The sequence below is a fragment of the Anolis carolinensis genome, chromosome 4, assembly GCF_035594765.1.
Source record: "Anolis carolinensis isolate JA03-04 chromosome 4, rAnoCar3.1.pri, whole genome shotgun sequence".
Taxonomy (NCBI): Eukaryota; Metazoa; Chordata; class Lepidosauria; order Squamata; family Dactyloidae; genus Anolis; species Anolis carolinensis.
Window position 1 is genome coordinate 55847544 of NC_085844.1, and position 20938 is coordinate 55868481.

The 20938-nt window shown below is 39.0% G+C and overlaps 1 protein-coding gene across 5 annotated transcripts in view; it reads left to right on the plus strand.

The window, feature by feature from the left end:
- znf521 (zinc finger protein 521) overlaps positions 1-20938 on the plus strand; it is a 327852-nt gene that overhangs the window by 279080 nt on the left and 27834 nt on the right. For all 5 annotated transcript variants that reach the window (XM_062980436.1, XM_062980434.1, XM_008108625.3 and 2 more), the window contains 2 exons: positions 6447-6578; positions 11190-11305. In XM_062980436.1, coding sequence (XP_062836506.1) covers positions 6447-6578; positions 11190-11305 — 248 coding nt within the window. The remainder of the gene's footprint in view (positions 1-6446; positions 6579-11189; positions 11306-20938) is intronic.

A 20938-nucleotide genomic window follows, 5' to 3' on the forward strand; every position in this document is an offset into this window, starting at 1 on the left:
CGTGGGGAGATTGGTGCCATTACTGGAAGAGGATCTCCAGAAGGAGGCCAGCCGATATGGCGCCGAGAGAGAACCAAGCAAAGAAGGAGATTGGAGCCAGAGGGGCCAGCGGGCGTCAACGCAGAGCCCCGTGGCGGCAAGGGACGAGGGAGATGAGGAATACTGGCAGGAGCTGCAGTTCCGGGACAGCATGGCGCGAGAAGTGGAGCGTCAGCGAGCCCTGGGGACCCTGAGGCCGCCGTCTCCAACAGAGCTCCCAACCCCCCGAATGGGCGTCGGGGTGGAAAGGCCACTGGGGCCAGGGATCGGGTCCAGTGGATTCGCAGACGAAGGCGGAGAGGAGCGGGGGGTCCAGGAAGAGGAGGAGGATGTGCCGTACGACGAGGAAAGGCGAGATGAGGGGGCTACAGCTAGGCCAGTATGCGGATGGGCGGAAGAGCCAACAGCGGCGGCAGACTTCCAGGAGCCGCGCAGAATGACCACCGGAGTGGGGCGCGGCGTGTTCCAAGGAGCCACCCGAGGAAACCTGATGCAACCCTTCCCCATGCCGCCCAGACAATATCAAAGGGCTGCAGAATGGATGCCTAGAAGGGAAGATCTCAAGCTGGAATACGGAGGGGAATCAGAGGAACTGAACTTTTTTCTAATTAGCATTAGAGGATACATGGAAGACAACGCACACACATTTCCCTCCGAAGCAAGCAGGGTTCGAGCCATCGGCAACACACTAAAGCGAGGAGCAGCCAGCTGGTATGTGCAATTGCATGCCAGACGCGACCCATGCCTGAGGTCAGTGCCCCGCTTCCTCGCCGCACTGGAGAACCGGTTCAGAGACCGGCTAGAGCAATTGAGGGCTCGAGACCAGCTGAAAGGAATAAAACAGAGGGACAAAACGGTGCCCGAGTACGCAGAGGAATTCCTCCACCTCGCGGAAAGGGTACCGGAGTGGTCTGAAGTAACCAAAGTGGAACTATTTAAAGAGGGACTACGCCCCGAGATTTTCAGCTGGGCAGCGCACAGAGACGACCCCGAGACGCTCCAGGGATGGATTCAACTAGCGGGGCGCGTCGAATCTACCCTGGCACAAGTAAAGCGCTTCAGGAGCAGCAGCGGCCAGCAAAGACCGGTGGCGAGAGGTCGAGGAGAAACGAGGAAGCAAGAAAGACCCGGAGGGAGGCCGGGGATTCCCTCCAGAGGAGACGACAACAAACCTAAACCGGGATGCTTTGTATGTGGGAAGACGGGCCACCGAGCAGCGGAATGCTGGGCCCGGAAGGGGGAGCCGCCAAAAGCCCCAAAGCCCAAGCCAGCAACCGGGAGGCGTGCGGAGGAAGAGGTGCAGGCCCCAGAATCTTCGGAAAGATTGGTGAGTCGGGACAAACGCATGATAGTAGTACCAATTTGCCTCTCGGGGCTAGAAAATCGGGCCACCTGCAAGGCGTTTGTAGACTGCGGGTGTTCTAGGAACATTATAACCCCAGAATTAGCAGGAGCGCTGAAATGCCAGCAGATGGCACTTGACTCCCCAATTGCATTTTCGCAGCTGGATGGGTCAGTCGCTGCTGGGGAAGTATCTACAAAGGAATTACGGGGAGTTCCATGCAAAATAGGCAAATGGGGAGGAAGAATATCCTTTGTGATAGCCCCTATTGCCACATACCATGTAATATTGGGGATACCATGGCTCGAACAAGCAAATCCTGAAGTAGATTGGAGAGGAAAAAGCTTAGCATTTAAAGAACAGCAGATGCAATGGGAGATAAGCAAAATTGCAGAAGAGGAGGACGAGGAAGACGAAGCAGGGGAAATAGACCCACAGCTATTGCCACCTGAATACAGAGACTTTGCGGATGTTTTCAATCAGAAAGAGGCCAGTAAATTGCCTCCCAAAAGAAATGTAGAAGTAGGGATTGAAATAACCCCGGGAGCAGACTTACCAAAACCAAAAGTGTATCCCATGTCTGTGCAAGAGAAGGAGGAATTGAGAAAATACATTGATAAAAACCTGGCTCGAGGCTTCATTAAGCCATCTAATTCTCCTCTCGGGGCTCCAGTGTTATTTAGGAGAAAGAAAGACAATTCCCTAAGATTGTGCATTGATTATCGAAATTTAAACGCAATTACCAAGGACAATAAATACCCTATGCCCTTAGTCAAGGATTTAATTACCGTATTGAAGAAAGGAAGCATATTTACTAAACTGGATTTAATTGAAGCGTATCATAAATTAAGGATCAAACCGGAGGATACTTGGAAAACCGCATTTTCCTGCGCATTCGGCCATTTTGAATACGAAATTTTGCCTTTCGGGTTAAAAAATGGAAGCGGCTGCTTTATGCAGCTTATAAATGAAATACTACACCCGTTATTGTACAGAGGGGTGTTCATATTCCTTGATGATATCTTGATCATTTCTGAAGATAAGGAAAAGCACGTAAAATTGGTCCGGGAAGTTTTGCAGAGACTAAGAGAAGCAAAGCTGTACGCAAAACTGTCCAAATGTGAATTTAATAAAACTCAAATTGACTTTCTGGGATATCGGATGTCTCCAGAAGGGTTAGCTATGGATCCGGCTAAAGTAGCAGATGTGAAAGAATGGGGAGTGCCTCAAACAAGGAGGCAATTACAATCATTTCTGGGGTTTGCAAATTTTTACAGACCCTTCATAAAAGGCTTTGCACAAATAACCGCACCCCTTACAGAACTTTTAAAAACAAAAGGGAAAGGGGAGACAGCAAAAGTGAAAGCTCCCGGCGCCAAACTGAGTTGGACGCCAGAATGCCAAAAGGCATTCGAGACCTTAAAAGAATGCTTCACTGAAGGACCCATCCTAAAACACCCTGATATCAGGAGCCCTTTCATAATCCATTGCGATGCCTCAGACTGTGCGTACGGGGCAGTGCTATTGCAAAAGGATCAAAATGGGAACTTAAAACCCTGTGGATATTTGTCACGGAAGTTCAGCGAAACTGAAAAAAGTTGGCCAATATGGGAAAAAGAGGCATTAGCCATATTAAAAGCCTTAGAATGCTGGCGACACTTCCTCGAAGGAAGCGGAATCCCATTCGAAATTTGGTCTGACCATAAGAATCTCCAGTATTTAAAGTCTCCTAGAAAATTGTCCCCCAAACAAATCAGATGGGCGCAATACTTCAGCAGATTCGATTTCCAATTAAAGTTTTTTCAAGGGAAACAGAATGTCTTGGCAGATGCTCTTTCACGCATGCCTCAACACGAAGGCCTAACCACAGCAAAGGAGGGGACAATATTCTCTGACAAACAATGGGGCTTAGCTGTCAGGACAAGAGCACAAACCCAAAAGGAGGACACGGCTTTTGTCGAACTCGGCGGGGAAGATAACTGGGGAAATGAACTAAAACAGTCTTATAAAGGAGATCAATGGATCGCGTCCAACGCAGAAAAGGGGGACCAGAAGGGGGGATTTTGGTTTGTAAACAAGAAACTGTATATCCCAGCAATATTAAGGATTAAGATTCTGCATCGTTTTCACAACAACCAGAGCGCTGGTCATACAGGAATTACCAAAACAACAAAGGCAATAGCAAAACATTGTTGGTGGCCAGGAATGAGGAAGGACATAAAGAATCATGTTGTCCAATGTGATGATTGTGCCAGAAATAAATCGGGAGGAGGGAAGCCTATGGGATTGTTACAGACAGTAGCGGAACCTACCAGGCCTTGGGAATGTGTAGCTATGGACTTTGTGGGAGAACTGCCAGTCAGCAAAGGACATCGTTATATTTGGACAGTATTAGACCTGTTTTCTAAACAGGCCCACTTTATAGCACTGACGAAGCTACCATCGGCTGAGAAACTAGCTGAATTGTACATAAACCATATTTACAAATTACATGGATGTCCAAGTAGAGTAGTCAGTGACAGAGGAGTACAATTCACAGCAAAATTTTGGGAAAAATTCTTGGAAATGCTAGGAGCAGAAAGGAGTTTAAGTTCTGCTTTTCACCCCATGACAAACGGGGCGGTAGAACGTACTCAGCAAACGCTTGGGCAGTTCCTTCGAATGTACTCTAACATGAGACAAAATGACTGGTCTAGGTGGTTGGCGTTTGCGGAACTAGCCTTTAATTCAACTATACATTCAGCAACAAACAAAACCCCCTTTGAAGTAGTTTACGGGTATGAAATACAACCTTTACCCCAATTGCCGAGGTGGACAGAAAATGAAGGAACAGAGGCAGGGAAATGGAAAACGCAAATGATGGAATGTTGGAATCAAGTGACTGCTTCGTTAAAAGAAGCACACAAAAAGTATAAAACGTTCGCAGACAGAAAGAGGGTGGAAGGCGATAAATTAGATAAAGGAGATCTAGTGTGGTTAAGTACCCAGAACATCAAATTGGGGTTACCTTCAAGAAAACTGGGCCCCAAATATATTGGACCATTCAGAATACAGGGTGTTATCAATGAAGTGACTTTCCAATTGGCATTGCCAAAAAGTTTAGGGAAAATACACCCAGTCTTCCATCGCAGCTTGCTGAAAAAATATATGGGGACTTTAGACAAAATGGACCCATAGAGTTATTGTTTGATTTGTTTCAGGACTATGGTGAAAGAAGAACCGAAGAGGAGGACGAAGAAAACGGGGGCGCCATGTCATGCAGCCAGATCCCAGGGCTGAATTTCCAAGCCCTGAATCTGACTTCATAACATAAACATGCGAGCACCTGGCGGGAGAAGATAAAATGAGCCTGGGAACTCAGGGGTGAAAGTATAAACAATTATAATTGCTGTAGTGTGGGGGGGATAGAAACCTTGGTGGAAATGTGATCCAGAAGGTGGGGTTTGATGATGATATTTGCGTGTGATATTACGTTGCATCAGAAGTGATAAAATTAGATGTATGTAAACATTAGGTCATTCTCGACTTTTCCAAAGTCATGTATTCTTCAATAAAGATTGTGTTTGAGAGCAGCTGTCTTTGATCTGCGTTCAGACTGGTCCTTTGAAGTAAGCCTGACACTTGGATGCGTGGAAACAAATGCATTTTTAAAGCAAGAACCTCGACCTTTCTGCTTCACACACATTGGAGTGATACACCAGGTGCGGTTGTGTGTTGTTGTTTTTATTAATCGGATAGTGTATTTACCTGTAAGATCAAACTATTTGTATAACATACCAGTGACATACAGAAGGACCTTTTCTCAGATATGCTGAGGGAATTGAACCCTGTACAACAGAGCTGGGAGCTGCGTCTTACCTAGCAACTGTTTCTAAGTAGGACAACCTATCACTGCTCCCATGGAGGAACGAAAGGAGCTTGCAATACTGTTGGGAAGAAAGACTAATGCTAGGCCTGAGATGGAAAGGGGGAGGAGGGCACCAAAGAGCTGCGGCTCAGAGCAGGGAAGGTTTTAGGATCAATTTGGCTGTGCAAGGAATGCCTGTAGCCGAAAAAAAACAAAACAAAGGACCTTTGCAGTGGTAGCGGGGTAGTAATTAATAAGAGGAGAGGAGCTTAAGCATTAAGGATACTAGAAAGCTTTCTTGTTTAAAGCAAAGATTCATGATACCATACACATTTAAAGCACAAAAAACCCCCAAAATTAGCTGCAGAAATCCACATTCCTCTTAAAATATTGTTTCTAAAAATGAGTCTAATATCTCACAAACTCCAAACTTTGTCATTCACAAATACACATCTATATTCCTTCCAAATTAAAGTCAACCTGAGAATTAAGATTTACATGGTTTTTGGAACATTTTAAAATTAAGGCTTTGACAGTTGGCACTGAGTAAAATCTGGATGTTACAGATGGAAGCCTTAGATAGGTGAGATGAGTATGGAGGACTAGGACATTTTGGCAAGTTCATTTCCCTGATGTTTTTAGGCACTTGCATATTGAAATAAAAATTAAATAGCTTGCAGTCCCTCTGTTTAACAACAGTATTTTTAACTCTCTTCTCCCCCATCCTGATAATTGCTTCCCATCATGGGGCCTAGAGAAGCTTGCAGTGATTGTTTTAGCCAACACACACACACACACACACACACACACACACACAGATACATCTATCAGGTATAGGATCAATGTTGTGGAGCAGAAGGCCCTTCCTCCCAGCCCCCTATTTAATCTACTACAAATTGCAAGATAGATAGAAATTATTCCACTTCCAGTTCAAAAACTTTGAGATGTATGTTTTCTATTTAATTAGGTACATCTGCCTTTTAGGAGTAACAAACAAGTCCAATTGCATTTGTGCATATTCCTATTTCTTACGAGTAAACAAATGTTTAATAACTGCAGATTTGATTCAGTGCATCTGGGTGGGCAGCTGTTTAGTATATGGAGTATATCATTGGTTTAGCTATCCTAATTCTATATGCACTGTTCTGACTTCTCTGGCTACAAAATGGGAAGAAAATATAAGAAATGACACTAAACTTTTGTTTTTTCCACCACCAGATGAAGGATTAAACCATGAATGCAAGCTGTGCAACCAGACCTTTGATTCTCCTGCCAAACTCCAGTGCCATCTGATAGAACACAGTTTTGAAGGAATGGGGGGGACCTTCAAATGCCCAGTCTGCTTTACAGGTGAGTATGCTGACAAGATTAGTTCATTTCCCGGCCATGGCTTTAGTTTATTCATACACATTCTCCAATGATGTCATTTATGCCAGACTGTGACTTTGGGTCAGCTTCTGTGCGAATATCAGATTAGTGATATTGATTAGGAATTATTTAAAAAGTCAAGTGTGCAGAAGGATCAGGCATGCATCTACCTGAACTGCTTTTCAAATTCCTTCATATAATTCACTTTATCATACTTAGTGATGCAGGATTTTAACAGTCTTGGTGTTGAGCAAAATATTCTCTTCTCTCGAAGGAGGTCCCTGGGTTTTGCTCATTTCTCCCTCCACTTGTCACCCTCAATTCCACATCCCATGTTGCTCTGGAAAGACCCTGAACCTTACTAGGAAGGTACTACAGTGGGAAGAAGGCAATTCCCAGTATGCCTTATTATTCTAAATGCTTTCCACGAATTACTCAATGTATTTTCCATGTAAACGTCCACTCTTTTTTATAGTGACTTTTAACTGTATCTGTTTTAATTTTTGTAAGCTACTTTTGGTCCCAGTATTGTGAAAGGCAAAGTATGAATGGAATAATAACACCAAGAACAACATCAGAAGTGTTTTCTGCACTCTTATTCCCCAAACCAAGGCAGCGCTGAACATGGAGTTCAGTGTTGCGTCTCTTCTGAATTAAAGACGGCTTTCAAAAGCAGGCTGTGATATTACATTGAGGATGAAATGTCTTATTGAGAGATATATTAGAAAACAGTAGGTTATAGTTCTTGAGCATATTAAAGTAGCTTTTTGAATTGTGGTCTTCACTTTTTCTCCAGAGAAAGTTTGTGACATGTTCTTGATATAGGAGACACATGGCTATTCTAACCTTATGCAGAAGAAATGGAAAACAGGGTGTGAGACATTGCATGTGTGTTACAAAATCATATGGTGCAGATGGATTCCCATTGAGTCTATTGTATTCTTTTTCCATCTGCCTATATAAATTCTTAAGGAAGAGAACATCACATTTGTACAGAGCTAAAACAGGGTAGGTCTAGAATTCAGGAAATTTCTTATTTTCTCCTCATAGCACCACAAACCCAATTTGGCTGTGGCCTGATTGGTCACTGTACTTATATGTATGCAAACGTATTCATATACATGCCTACATCAAACTGCAAAGAGGGAAGCTTCTTTTCTCCCAAAGGGAAGAATCTATTATTGCCTCATATTTGAATTCCCAATACAGAACAGAGGCATGCTGGAATTTTGCTCAGATGTTTATGAACACACAATATTTCCAGACATACACACACACACACACACACACACACACACGGACTCAAGCCTCATTTTTTCATATATATCTGAAAACTATATATTGGAAAACAAATATATATGAGATTCAAGCCTGATTTTTCATGTATATTGAGAACAATCAACAATCAACTTGCAACTGAAAATCCCCATTAAATGTTTTAGTTTGAGTATATTTTAGTGACTGTTTCATACATAATAGGCTCTATGTGATGCTGTTGCTCTTACTAGGCATATGCCAAAAAAATCGGAATAGTCGGAAATCATAAGAAAATGAAGAAATCATAAGAAATCATAAGAAGTTTTGTAAGCCAGTAGCCATATCTGAAGCGCTTCCATGGTCCACACCAAATATTTAAGAATCGAAACTAACTCTATCCTTTTTTGTTTTAGTTTTGTAAATCTCAGAAGACTCTCAAAGTCAGTTTCATATTCAGTACAAGAAAGCAAAGCCATTAAGCCAAAAGGGCTGCCTGCCAGCTTTGCCATTCCTCTCCCTGGAATTAATGGCCTCTTGCCATTAGAAGAGGCCAGAAAAGGAGAAACAGTGAATTTTGGGAACAGCACAGAAATCCGGGAAACGTAGTTTGGGAAGGGGAGAAGCCCTATGCCAAAGAATGCAAAAGGCTCTGCCCTCTATACTACATTTCTCAGTATGCATTAGCATCAGAATGCACCAATCAGGAGAGGAAATCGGTCTGTAGCCACTCCCAGTCAGAGCTCCCATACATTTGTTAATATTCTAAAATTTATCAAAGCTTTTGCCCCAAAAACAAAGTTTCTGGAGTAGAACAACTACTTTCAAAGTAAGGACTACACAATTAAACAGGAAATACATTGAAACTAGGAACAGATTTTCTTTATTATTAACAAATGTTGAGGTTTGAAAATTTGCCAAAAATCCGTGGATAAGTGAAACTTTTGAAATTTGGTGGGCTAACATGGTAAATGTGTTCTATCATTGTTTCACTCCAATAGCTTTAAAAATGAGCCCCTGAAGTTTCTCCAATTAAAGTAATTTTGTGCATATGCATAAATAAAATAGTAACAAAATTTTGTTACTCTCGTTATAGTAACAAAATTTTCACTAAGTATGCTTCAGAAACACTTTAGAAACAAATTGCCGGCACTCCCAGTTTTATAATGACTTTTGAACCATTTTTTAATGAATCACACATCTCTAACTCTTACTAAGTGATGAGGATGTAATTTTGAAGTTGCTTTAGCACAGCTTAGAATGCTTTACCTGACTTCCCTAGAAACCATTTCACCACTCTGTGCCCCTCAGTCCTTCACTTTGCCAATATTCTATCCTGTATCTGTTTCTCACCATCCTCTCCTAAACATTATCTCTCTACCTGAGCTGGGATGTACAAAATTCTTCCGCTTGTGACTTCAACGAGTGAGAACACCCAGCCAATAGCTCTTAATACGCATATTACCAATCAGATACCCTTTCCCATTCCAGTATGAAATACATTGATGTACCAGATGAAACTGAACTTATACATATATTTTAAGTTAAAACTCCAAAGAGTTTTTGTTTTTAAGATTTTTTTTTAAGGATAATAAGACTATTTAAAATTGTTCATGCAATCACAGTATATACTGTAAATGCAGGATTTGTTTTTCTAAAATAAGAACTCCAACAATGTTCATAGCTGTGTCAATAAGAAACTATTGGGCTGTTCTCTGTTGCTATATCTTGATAGGATAGCGTGGCCATTTAGTGTTTTTATATTATTATTCTTTGGCAACTCTACTTCAGAAAAAAAAATTAAGCAAACCATGGTACTCATGCGACTATTTATTATTACCTTCCTGTGTGCTAGTTAAATAGGTCTCCCTTGCTTTATAACATTTAGTTAATTTTCACTACATGTCTTGCACTAATAATGTCTGAAACTATAAAAAGTTCTCCTTTGTATAAGGAAGTGGATTTTTTGTTCCCATAATGCAATCTGTCATTCTGAGAGTTAAGTTCTGGTAGTATAATTTAAATACAACAATGTACAAAATAGATCTGAAAATGAACCCTATTGAAGTGTATTGCCATAATTTCCCCTGATTTAAAAATAACAATAAGAATAAGAATTGTTTAGGATTTCAGCCCGTGGTCTTGTATAAAATGTTGTTAGGAAATATGTAGATAACTTCTGTTCCAATCTGTGTTTTTAAAAACCCATTTTCCTTTTTTTGCTGATGGGGTAAATAGACACAGTACATTAATCATAGGCAATGAAATTTTTTGAGTAATATGTTATTAAATTATTTCAGTATGTAGAATATTAACAAGAACCTAAATTCACCAATATAAATTTTATATGGAAAATGGAATCTAATCCTTTTTAAGGTAATGAGAAATGTGATTAAAATGTATGACTCACAAGCACACAATTCTAATTCTTTCTTTCTTTGTTTGTTGGCATTCAATTAGAATTATTTTAATGATTAGGAATGGAGTCAATTTTAAATGCCAGCATCTTTAATAAATCCTTTCCATGCCTATACAGATTAATATTGTAGATGCAAACTTTTTTTAGGTCACAGTGCACCAGGCATCCATCAGAAGTCAGTGCTGCCAACACAAACACTGCCTCTGGCATATACAATTTAATTATTAATAGTATGTCTCCTAGGTAAACTGTTACACAGTCTTAGGGCCTTGTTTTGTAGTCATTAAAATTGAACATGTTTATATTATTGAAACCCTTGCATTCACTGTGTACTCAGAGTTGATCTTAAAGTATCCAAAGAGAATTTACCTGCAGTTCTGTTTTACGTTTATAGACATTGCCCCAATGTAGCTGTGGGATATAATTTTTAACGGTAACATATTTAAATACAAGATTGTTTGTTAAATTTAACTTTTGAGCAAATGCAAAGCAAATAAATAAAAAAGACTTCAGATTCTATTGTTTGCAAATAGAATCTTTTTTAAAATCTTGCTTTTGATTTTCAATGTGGTGTGGTTCATTCTGAAATTACTATGGTAAGAGCAAAATGATTGAGGCAAGAAGGAAAGGGTAGTTTCTAAATGTTTTAGATTTAAATGTTATTTGATTATGTTTTTACCAGACATACAGGAATGGTTCTTTTACAAAGAGAAGAAAAGAAAATTAGGATTTGAATGTAGAGCTGAGCAATCATGGCTGGTGCCTATTATAGCAACAGTATAATCAGAAATTATAGGTTTCCTGGATAATTGTACCCTTTGCAATTGCTGTGAGTTAATGAGGAAAGGTTCACAAGAAAAGTCTCTCTGTGCAAAAAGACAAAATAACAAAAAGTTCACATTTTCTTTTCAACGTTTCAGTATTTGTTCAAGCCAACAAGTTGCAGCAACACATCTTTTCGGCCCATGGGCAAGAAGACAAGATCTATGACTGTACACAGTGCCCACAGAAGTTCTTCTTCCAAACAGAACTGCAGGTACTGTGCTCATTAAAAGTACTTGAATAGAGGGGATTGTAGCATATATTATTGATCAGAGTCAATTGGGGAGTGCTTCATCACAAGAACTTGTGAGTACTTCATCAGAATGGGAGCAAAGGGATGGAGAACCAGAAGGGGAAAGAGACACCTATTTGCAGGAAGTCCATATATGAAGCCATTAAAAGATAACTCCAAGAACTATCTGGAGTGCTATACAAGAAAAACGTCTCTCTGTACTATGGATGTGATTGACTTTTTTTTTTTTACAATTAGGGAAGTACGTGAATATGGTAGAATTTAAAGTGTTTAAAGTGTTTAAAGTTGCCGGCTCTTAATATCTATGGATTTGGCAAGAACATTTTTGCTACAGCTGTTGAAAAATAAAGAAAATTCCAAAGCTCAAAATATTGGGCTATTTTTCACATTAGAGTTCTGTATAATAATACAGCACCAAATGACCTAATGGCTTGTAATTTATGTGTTTGTGAATAAATATGCACCTATCTATATGCTAATAAGGCAGAATCAAGTACTAAACATGTTGAGTTCAAGTTCTGCTTAGCCTTCTACATCATTTTTATTGGAATAACAAATACTAATCTTCCACTTGAAAACCAACAAAGAGTAGTTATATCTGTGAAATGTAACTATTTATATCTGTTAGTTACCGTACTCTTTTGATATGGCAAAATTATAATTTCCCACTTTCAGTTTTGTTTCTTTGTTGGTCACTGAGTTTGTTCTCAGTGCATGATTCATTGTTCCAGATGTTTTCCTGAGAGGTCACTTGAGGAACTGAGTCATTGAGAAGGAGCATCATTGTCAATTACCAGTGAAAACATAAAGCTTCATCAAGATCCTTTCTTGTGGGGCATAAGTGGAGGCTGATTTTTTTTCCAATTGGGATTCCATTGCTCTCCTGAGATTTACTATTACTGTTGTGAATTTTTTTCAGGGAATTATTATTTGCTTAGTGAAACATTAGAGTTAGATTTCTGGGTGAGCTACATGATTATCCCACAAGTTTAGAAATACATGATAAAAGAATAAAACAAGAAGATCAGCATCACCATCATCATTACCACTGCTATTAGATTTTGTATCTTCATATTACACTCTTACAGGATTCCAGGTGGCTAACATTTTACATCAAAGGGTAGGAATTTCTTTCAGTGCAAGAACATAACTTAGGGCTTGCCTATACAGATCACAAAAACCTGTAGTGGCCAAGAAGTCACTCTTGAATCTTTAGATGTCATCGAGGGTGTTCCAGTCCTTAATGCAGGGTAAACTGGGTTGAATCACTTTAGTCTCATGTTAAGAAAAGTCAGGGAATGCTCTAGAGTTTTGGTAACTTTGATGGAACCAAATATACTAGGCTCTTTTTGCTGAAATCTCTTACTTCTAGTAGCTATGCCTTCAGAGATGCATTTTAACCTTTTGGAATAGAGAACATATACAAAAGCTCAATAACCACCAAACAGTGGTGTCATAGTGATGATACAGTTTTCACTGGCAGCTTTAAATCACAAAATAGTGGGGAATACTGGGCTGGGGAGAGGGAAGCAGAAAAGCTTGGTAGCTGGTTTGAGAAGGCTAGATAACTTCCTGTCTTAAGATGCTTTCAAGGCAAATTTAGGTAATCAATAAACAGGGAAGCATATAAATATATTTACAATATGTTTTAAAGATGGAGCAGGTTGCCCTGAATGACAATTGGAACAATGTAGTGATTTTTTTTTTTACCATATTGTAAAAGAGGGTTTGCTGACCCAGGCTGCCATTTTCAAGGCAAATATAAAACATGTATGCCCCCTTCCCAAAATCATACAAATAGAAGTATTTGTACCTTGCAATCATCTGTTTTGGTTGCAAATTTAGGATTTTCAGCTATGTTCTTGATTTCTTTTTCCACCTTCCCGGGAGGGGGGGGGGGGGGCGAGGGAAAATGAGAAAAAATATACTTATCACTGAAGCTGCTATTTCTGGAAGGGTCATGATAATGGTGTGTCATAGCCATCATGCCAAATGGATACATGCAGGAGATCTGTTCAAGTACACCTTTCAAAGGATTATCAGCCTACGTATTTTAAGCCAACCAAAGTATCTTCAGGGTCAGCCAAAAGGTTACAGATTTGTAATGACGGTGCTAGTGCTAGTTCAGCTCTAATGATACTATTACTCAAGCTATTGAGCTGCCACTCCTTGGGGCAGAGGTCGCTTGTGTTTAATTTCTAGACAGAGGCTATGAGAGGGCTTCCAATCAAGTGTCTAAGAAATAAGATTATGGTGGGCATAAAGCCAACAATACCACCTTACTATTGCTTCTCTAATGATTCATAGGTAGCATCTAGGGGAGAAAAACATTCTTTACTTCCAGTCCAAGCAATCAGTTTAAAATTTCAAGAAAATCTTCACAAGGAAAAATGGCCAAGGAATGTGTTTTTAAATGAAGCAAAGGATTAGAGTTGACATTTCTAGATCCCTGGAGTCACTGAGAAAAGGGGGAACAGCCACTGCTTTTTAGGCCCTGAAGGCCAGCTGTGATTATGCATCCAGTAAGGAATATCTTTTTGGTGCTCCTTTGAAAGGAAATCTACCTGAAATCCAATTAATATAAGTCAGCTTTAGGCCAACATCTTCATAGATAATAGCAATTTTTTAAAGATTTCCTCAGCATCAGGAGACATGATTTAAAGCAGAGAGAAACGGCATTATTCAGCACATGTAAAAATCTAACCAAAAGCATCAGAATTTAGAAATCAGCATAGGACACGAAACCTATACCAAACTATTGCTATTGCCAATGTTCTCACGGATACTGAACAAATGGCTTAAATATTATGATTTTCGCCAGCTGTAGAAGGCAAACAGCTCAGTGTTAGTTAGAGAATATTTCAGAGATATGAGAGGAATTTCCAAGAGAGTTGAGACGCATGCTTAATTTGTACCAGGGCTTAGACTCTTTGAAGGTTATAGTCTGAAGGTAATTCATTCCCATAACTCACTGCAGGTGTGTTTTCCAATTGCACTATTGCCATTTCTTGTTACATTTAATAATTAACTCATGGAGGTCTCCAATTCTCCACCCTTCATTTATCATATCATCTAAAACAATTCTAAGTCCAAACAAAACATACAAATATCCAAAGAAGAGAGGTGACAGATCAATGGGAAAGGAAGTCGAAGTGCTTTAGATTTCCTCAAAAAGGAACCAAGAGGAACAGGCATTGGAACCAATTTGTCATTGGCAGCTCTACCCGAAATAGATACTAGCCTTTATAGTAATTGTCACGAATACATTTGTACAGGTATTTGTGCATCTTTTGAAAGACACTACTATTTCAGAACCATGGTCAATCTGCGTTGAGATTTCATTGTGTTTGTCACTTTCTCCAACATAATCTCTTACCTTCTAGCACTTAGGAAAAAGAAAGTGCCTACATTAGCAAGCTACTATGATTTAATTGTTAAGAAGTGGTAATGCAACCACATATACTTTTGCTTTCTATGTTCTGTGGGTGTATGGGGCCTGCATTTCAACATACAGGTCTGTTAGCGTCATATGCCTATTTACATGGCCTTACTTTTCTGCTCTTCATTCCAATAAAATGATATATTTTGGAGAAATTCATGGTGTAATTTACAAAGAATTACCATAAAATCTTATTCATGCTAGTAATCCTTTGTTTCCAATAGAAAAGAAAAAAAATTAGTCATAACATTAAAATGCATTGGATGTCAATTGCTAACAATTAAATTCTTATGTATGTGATGGACTTCATTTTTAGTATGTTCCTGTATCATTTGCAATACAAAGATGGTTTTAATTTGTTAAAGGCAAACTTTCATTAATGTTATGGTAGTTTAGTTTTCTTATATTTTATTTAAAGAAAAATAATTTACTGGATTATCAAAAAAAAGATATCCTGTATTTTTGACAGACCATCTCCCCAAATACTCAACTTGGTTTTTAGGTGTAAGAAAGTTTATAACAGAAATACTGGAGAAAAATGTATTCCCAAATATGCTTCTGTCCCTTTGTGTGTGCATGTGCCTTTAAAGATTTAACGCCTAAGGAAAAAAATACTTTGAATTCCTTCCACTATTCCTTTTCTCCCCTGGGGATTAAAGAATTTTACAGCCATATTAGTCTTTCATAAGGTAATTCTTTTCTGAAAAAGAAACTTCCTGGTCTGGAGTGTGTGAACCCAACCTTCTTTGATTGGCCTATTCAAATGTAATCACTCCCAGTGGGTAGGTGGTTCATTAGGCCATGAATATTTATAGTCCCTTGTAAAACCCACCAGGTCTGATATGCCACAGTCACATTCTCATTGTACCAAGGAGTATGTAAAATGCATAAACAGCTTGGCTATTTGGCTATGGGTTTTTCTCCATACAAGTCCTTATGCTCCATACAGATCCTTATGGTCACATTCTGAACTATCTGATTTTGTCTCCAAAAACTCTTGTCGCTGATTTGGATTCCATTGCACATTTTATAAAAAAAAATAATGTCCATAAAATAATATTATTAATTATTATTAATATTATTAATAATAATATAGTGTTTTTGTTTTCCTTTGGCATTTTCAGTATGTGGAGTTATATGTCGTTGCCATTTTACCCAATCATAGATTTCACACTGAGTACTGCTTCATGACATGTTCTTGCCATCTTTCTTTATATATCTCTACATATGAAATAGAATTGGCTCATTTTGCCACATCTTGTGATCGGCTAATCATACAGTAATTAACCTCTTTAGTCTGAAAATGTAGCATAATTCTAAATGTCTTTGATATACTGTATGTTCTTTATTTGCTCATGTGAAAATCTGCACATTAAGTTAAGACTCATGATTGGGTAAGTGTGGTCCTGTTTATACCAAATAATACCAAATATAAAACTAATAATCAACATAGTGTTGATTAGCTCAATCAGTTGATAGTATGGCATAATTAGAAAACTCTCTCTCTCTCTCTCTCTCTCTCTTTCCATATATATATATCATAGATTTTTTAAGAAAAATATCTAGTTTTTGTATTATAAGGAAAAGATAAGATCATGATTTCGTTCACACTAGAAATGGTTATGCAGAACAATAGCAGTGGGGGCATAACTATTGGTAACAAGAAACTGTAATGGAGCAGCAGAGTTTGATTGAGCCAAGTCTCCCTGAATCAGAAATACCCAGCTCTGAACCACAGGGAATTTCCCCACGATCCTTCATCACCTAATTCCCATGAAGGGAAAGTGGGAATCCAAGTGATCCTCAGAAATGAAGTTGGTTGATTGTAGTATCTAGGGTACTCACTTCATCTTCCATTCTGTTGCTTCCCTCGTTGGCTCAATGTAGATTATTTGGGCTATTTAGAACAATAGTGCTCCAGTATTTTGAATTGCACATAGAACCTCCACAAGTAAAGAATATTCTCTGCAGCAGACATTTTCCTTTAATTTATGGAAAGTAATGGGGGATGGTGACAGAAGGGTTCATTCCCTTTTAATGGAAAGCCTAAAAAGGGCATCTCTCTTGCACAAGTTTCACATATCAAAAATCAAGATCATATTAAGTAGCTCAACTGTATGAGACTTGCTTGTATACAAATTATACACTGATGTACAATATCATAAGTATTGCCACTGCTGCTTTGACATTCTGGGTGAAATGTGAAATAATATTTAAAAATTTGAGTAACTTTTTGTTGGGCTGCCTATCTCCAAGAATACTTTATAGCAAGTTGAGTCTTCCTCAGTGTGTAAGGAACTATGCAAATATAATGAGAGCCTGGCAGCAAAAGCAATAGAAACTGGTGTTGAGTGATATTCCACAGAAAGCACACAGAACCTTTAGCCTGCTATTTCCTGCACCACAAAAAATCAAGACTAAACATAAACCAAAGTTGTGTGCTTTCTGGTGATGTCTGGCGTGGATGTCAGGAGGAGGGACTAACTTTTGACATACTACTTATTTACTGTCAGACTCTCCCATTCATTTCCATCAGTTTAATGCAGTGTAATACATTGTTCTGCTTACTGAAAATGTGGTCACTCAGAATCCCTTGCAGTTTTTGCTGTAGGCTACATGCTACTTTGAGACTTCATGCTGGTTCATTCAATTTGCATATGACTGATATGAAAACATATAATAATTCTTAACTATTAACTATTAGTATTTATAAAAGTGGTGGGTGTTTTTTTACTTGAAATCAAATCTTATTTGATTTTGCTTACCACATTAGCAACCTTGCTTCGAGATCTCTTCTCTGTAAAATTCATATCCAATTGTATGCTTTGTTTTTAGGATAATGGGATGCATCCTCACTAAATATAAATAAAAACATCCCCAATAAGACTGTAGGACTTATATAATAAATGGGTATCTAATTAGTGAGAAGACAGGAAAGTTTGGAGAAGATAATGATGTTGGGGAAAATGTAAGGAAAAAGGAAGAGGGGCCGACCAAGGGCAAGATGGCTGGATGGTATCTTTGAGGTGACTAGCTTGACCTTGAAGGAACTGGGAGCTCTGGCGTGGGCTGGTCCATGAGGTTGCGAAGAGTTGGAAGCTACTGAATGAATAAACAACAACAAACCTAACTAAAATTATTCCACAGTGTTTGGAATGCAGAATAAATTTCATGGCTTAATATGCAGGATTGGATTTCTGGGTTTGGCCCAGTATTGCATGCAACACAGTGAGGCTTGGCCATTCCAAAGCCCAAAACCTATGGAACCAGCAGATCATGTTAAGTGTCTACATATAATACCAATTAGTTACCCCATAGTAATTTTTAACCCTGTCTTCCTTCTCATAGAGTAATTGAACAGTGCTAGATGGGATAATTCGTTTTTTACTATAAAAATGCTGCACAGATACCTTTTTAAAAAAATACTATTTGTTTAATCTGAGATGACATTCCTGAATTAAATGCTTCTCTAAATATGCACTGGAAAAATAGTAAGAATGTACTGGGCGAACCCTTTTAGGAACCCTTTTAGTAATTTTTTAAAGATCCGCTGTAATATGAACAGATTAAAGCTAATCCCAATTGGATGATTTTGGAAACAGCAATTTAAATTGTGGTATTCTGATCCAGTCAGTTTAAATCAGATATATTCAGAATGTAGCCTTTGATTTCAGGAGTGAACCAAATTATACACAGCAAAACAAAGATGGCTTGGGTGAACTTAACATTTAAGTTGTATTTGTATAATTTATGTCAGCTACATTTTATGAACCATCTACCATGTACATTATAAATTGCACTATCTCTACATTCTAGGACTTGTCCCTGAATTTTCCGCTTCTTTGCTGTTATGCAGGAATTGACCTTACAGTATCTTTCATCTGAATCAGAGTTAGTAACAGATGGTCACCTCTGGGACTGTTATCAGGGTGACTTGTAAAGCTTCTAAGATGGGTCTGTTTGAAGAGACTCGTGACTAGCTCTCCCTCCATTTCCCCTACCAATCCTGACTCCTTAATAGTTACTAGAAACCCTTTCAATTTAGGAATACTTATGTTCAAAGCAAAACTACTGGATGGAATACTTGAGACATTTCTGACTTCATATAAATGGAAGTGGAGCACGGGGAGAGGGGAAGCCCCTTTCATATTTTAGAGCTGGAAGCTGGAATCCACAATCTTATAATGTGTTTTTTTATTTTCAAAGTTTATCCTAATTATGAAATGTGAAATGCAGGGTTGCATCTTCTATTAAGTCAGTCAATTCAGGTGGCAGATCCAAGGCCATGAGGAGTGTCAAAAACAACAGCATCCCCTCTCCAGCCCCTCTTGAGTCCCCCAACCATACCTATTTCTTGTGTGACATGTGTGTTACATGTCATGCACTATGCCACTAAACTAACTTTCTTTTCACGGATGTAAAAGGTGACATCTCACTGGCAGTGCCTATATTGAGGATTCAGTAGTGCCGGCATAGTAAGATTTCCTTTAAAACCAACCTCACTGCTACATAATAGGCAAAATCAGGTTTCTGCTGATCATTGGTCATACTAGCTCTGAGAGCTACACCGCTGCAAATGAGCTGTATATCAGGGTAAATTACAGACTCCATAGCAATGGATTTGGTGGTTAGGAGTGATTGTATCAGTCAATAACAACATTGGTGGTTTTGGCTAGAACCCAAATTAGATATGTGGCAACAATGGTGTCTAATATGTTTGCATGCTTGGGTCTCAGCTCCAATTCCTTATTGGCGCCTCCCATGGGTGGAGGGTGGATGGAGGATAGGACCATCAGATGAGTACTGTTCAAGGCCCTAAAATGTCATGTCCAAAACCTAAAGACTAAAGACTGGTCTTGTTACAAGAGATAGTTCTTGGTGATGTCATTAAACATGCTACATTAATCATCAACCACAGTTGATCAAAATGTGTCATTCGTTTTTTTTCAAGTGTGCTAAAAGAGAATATACATACGCACATTTCAAGGCACCGCTTGTAGATTCATCCCCCTTGCCCTGAGGACTGGAGAAAAAAGGCCAGGTTCTGAGCTCTGGGAAACCTGAGGCTTTGCGAATATGCATAATAAGCTTAAAGTTTATTCACTAGTGTTAATGATCTACCATAGGTTCTCCATTTTGCTACCAGACTTCCTGAAGTGTCCTCAGTGAGGGTATTCACTCCTAGTATCAGAGAAGGATCATACGTTCGCATTTCAATTTGAACAGTCTACAGCCTTTTCTGTTGCAATGATAGCTCGGACAATACCCTACCCTGCTATAGCAACTTGGACCAGTTGCTGAGGGAGGCTAGAATCTTTGGTTGTATTATGCTTTACTATAGCAGCAGCCCACCTTGCCTTCATAAATACAAAAGAAGCCAGAAGAGATACCTTCACGGTTTAGTCAAGTTGAGACAAGGCTAATGGTGGCTTCTTTCCAGAATCTAGTAAATCCCAACCAAACATTTGGGAGGTTGATTTCCTTTTTTGTTTCTTAAATGATGTTGATTTTCTTTGTCAATCTGAGACTTTGCTTCTGGCCTATCCACTGGTTACTGTTTTTAAAAAATTCTTTCTCTTTCCTTTTATACTTCTCTCATTTTCTATTTTCCTTCTTCTATGGAAAATATAAACCCCCAAAAACCAGAATGCATTTATCTTTGCATGCCAGTTGCCATAAAATGCTCCCAGGAGTCCTCAGAAATCCAGCTAAGAAAAGTGTCTGCTTTCCTATTTGACTTCATATAAATGATGCAGAAATTTCACCTATTAGACACTCCTGGACATAAGCAACATGCTTCCTGGCTGTTTGATTCTTTGGTTCCCTTTCAAAAACTTCTATTTCTCCTGGAAAATGTCCACTTCTGCTTTCTGTCTGTAAAATGGGAATAATTACTGATGACAGTTTTCCTATACCATCACAACTTTTGCCAAGGCAGAGTGTTTTTCAAGGATTATAAAGTACCATTGCCAAGTCAAGGAAACCGATACAGTATTAGGCAAGAAAGAGAGGAATACAATGAACAGCATTAGCCACTATCAGCCCATAACTTAAAAACAAACGAGGAAAAAACCTTGTAACACTTTAATGCATTCTTCTGTACCATTAGCTCAGATGCCAATCTAGCTAGCGCTAGATTATTTCCAGAGTTGAAC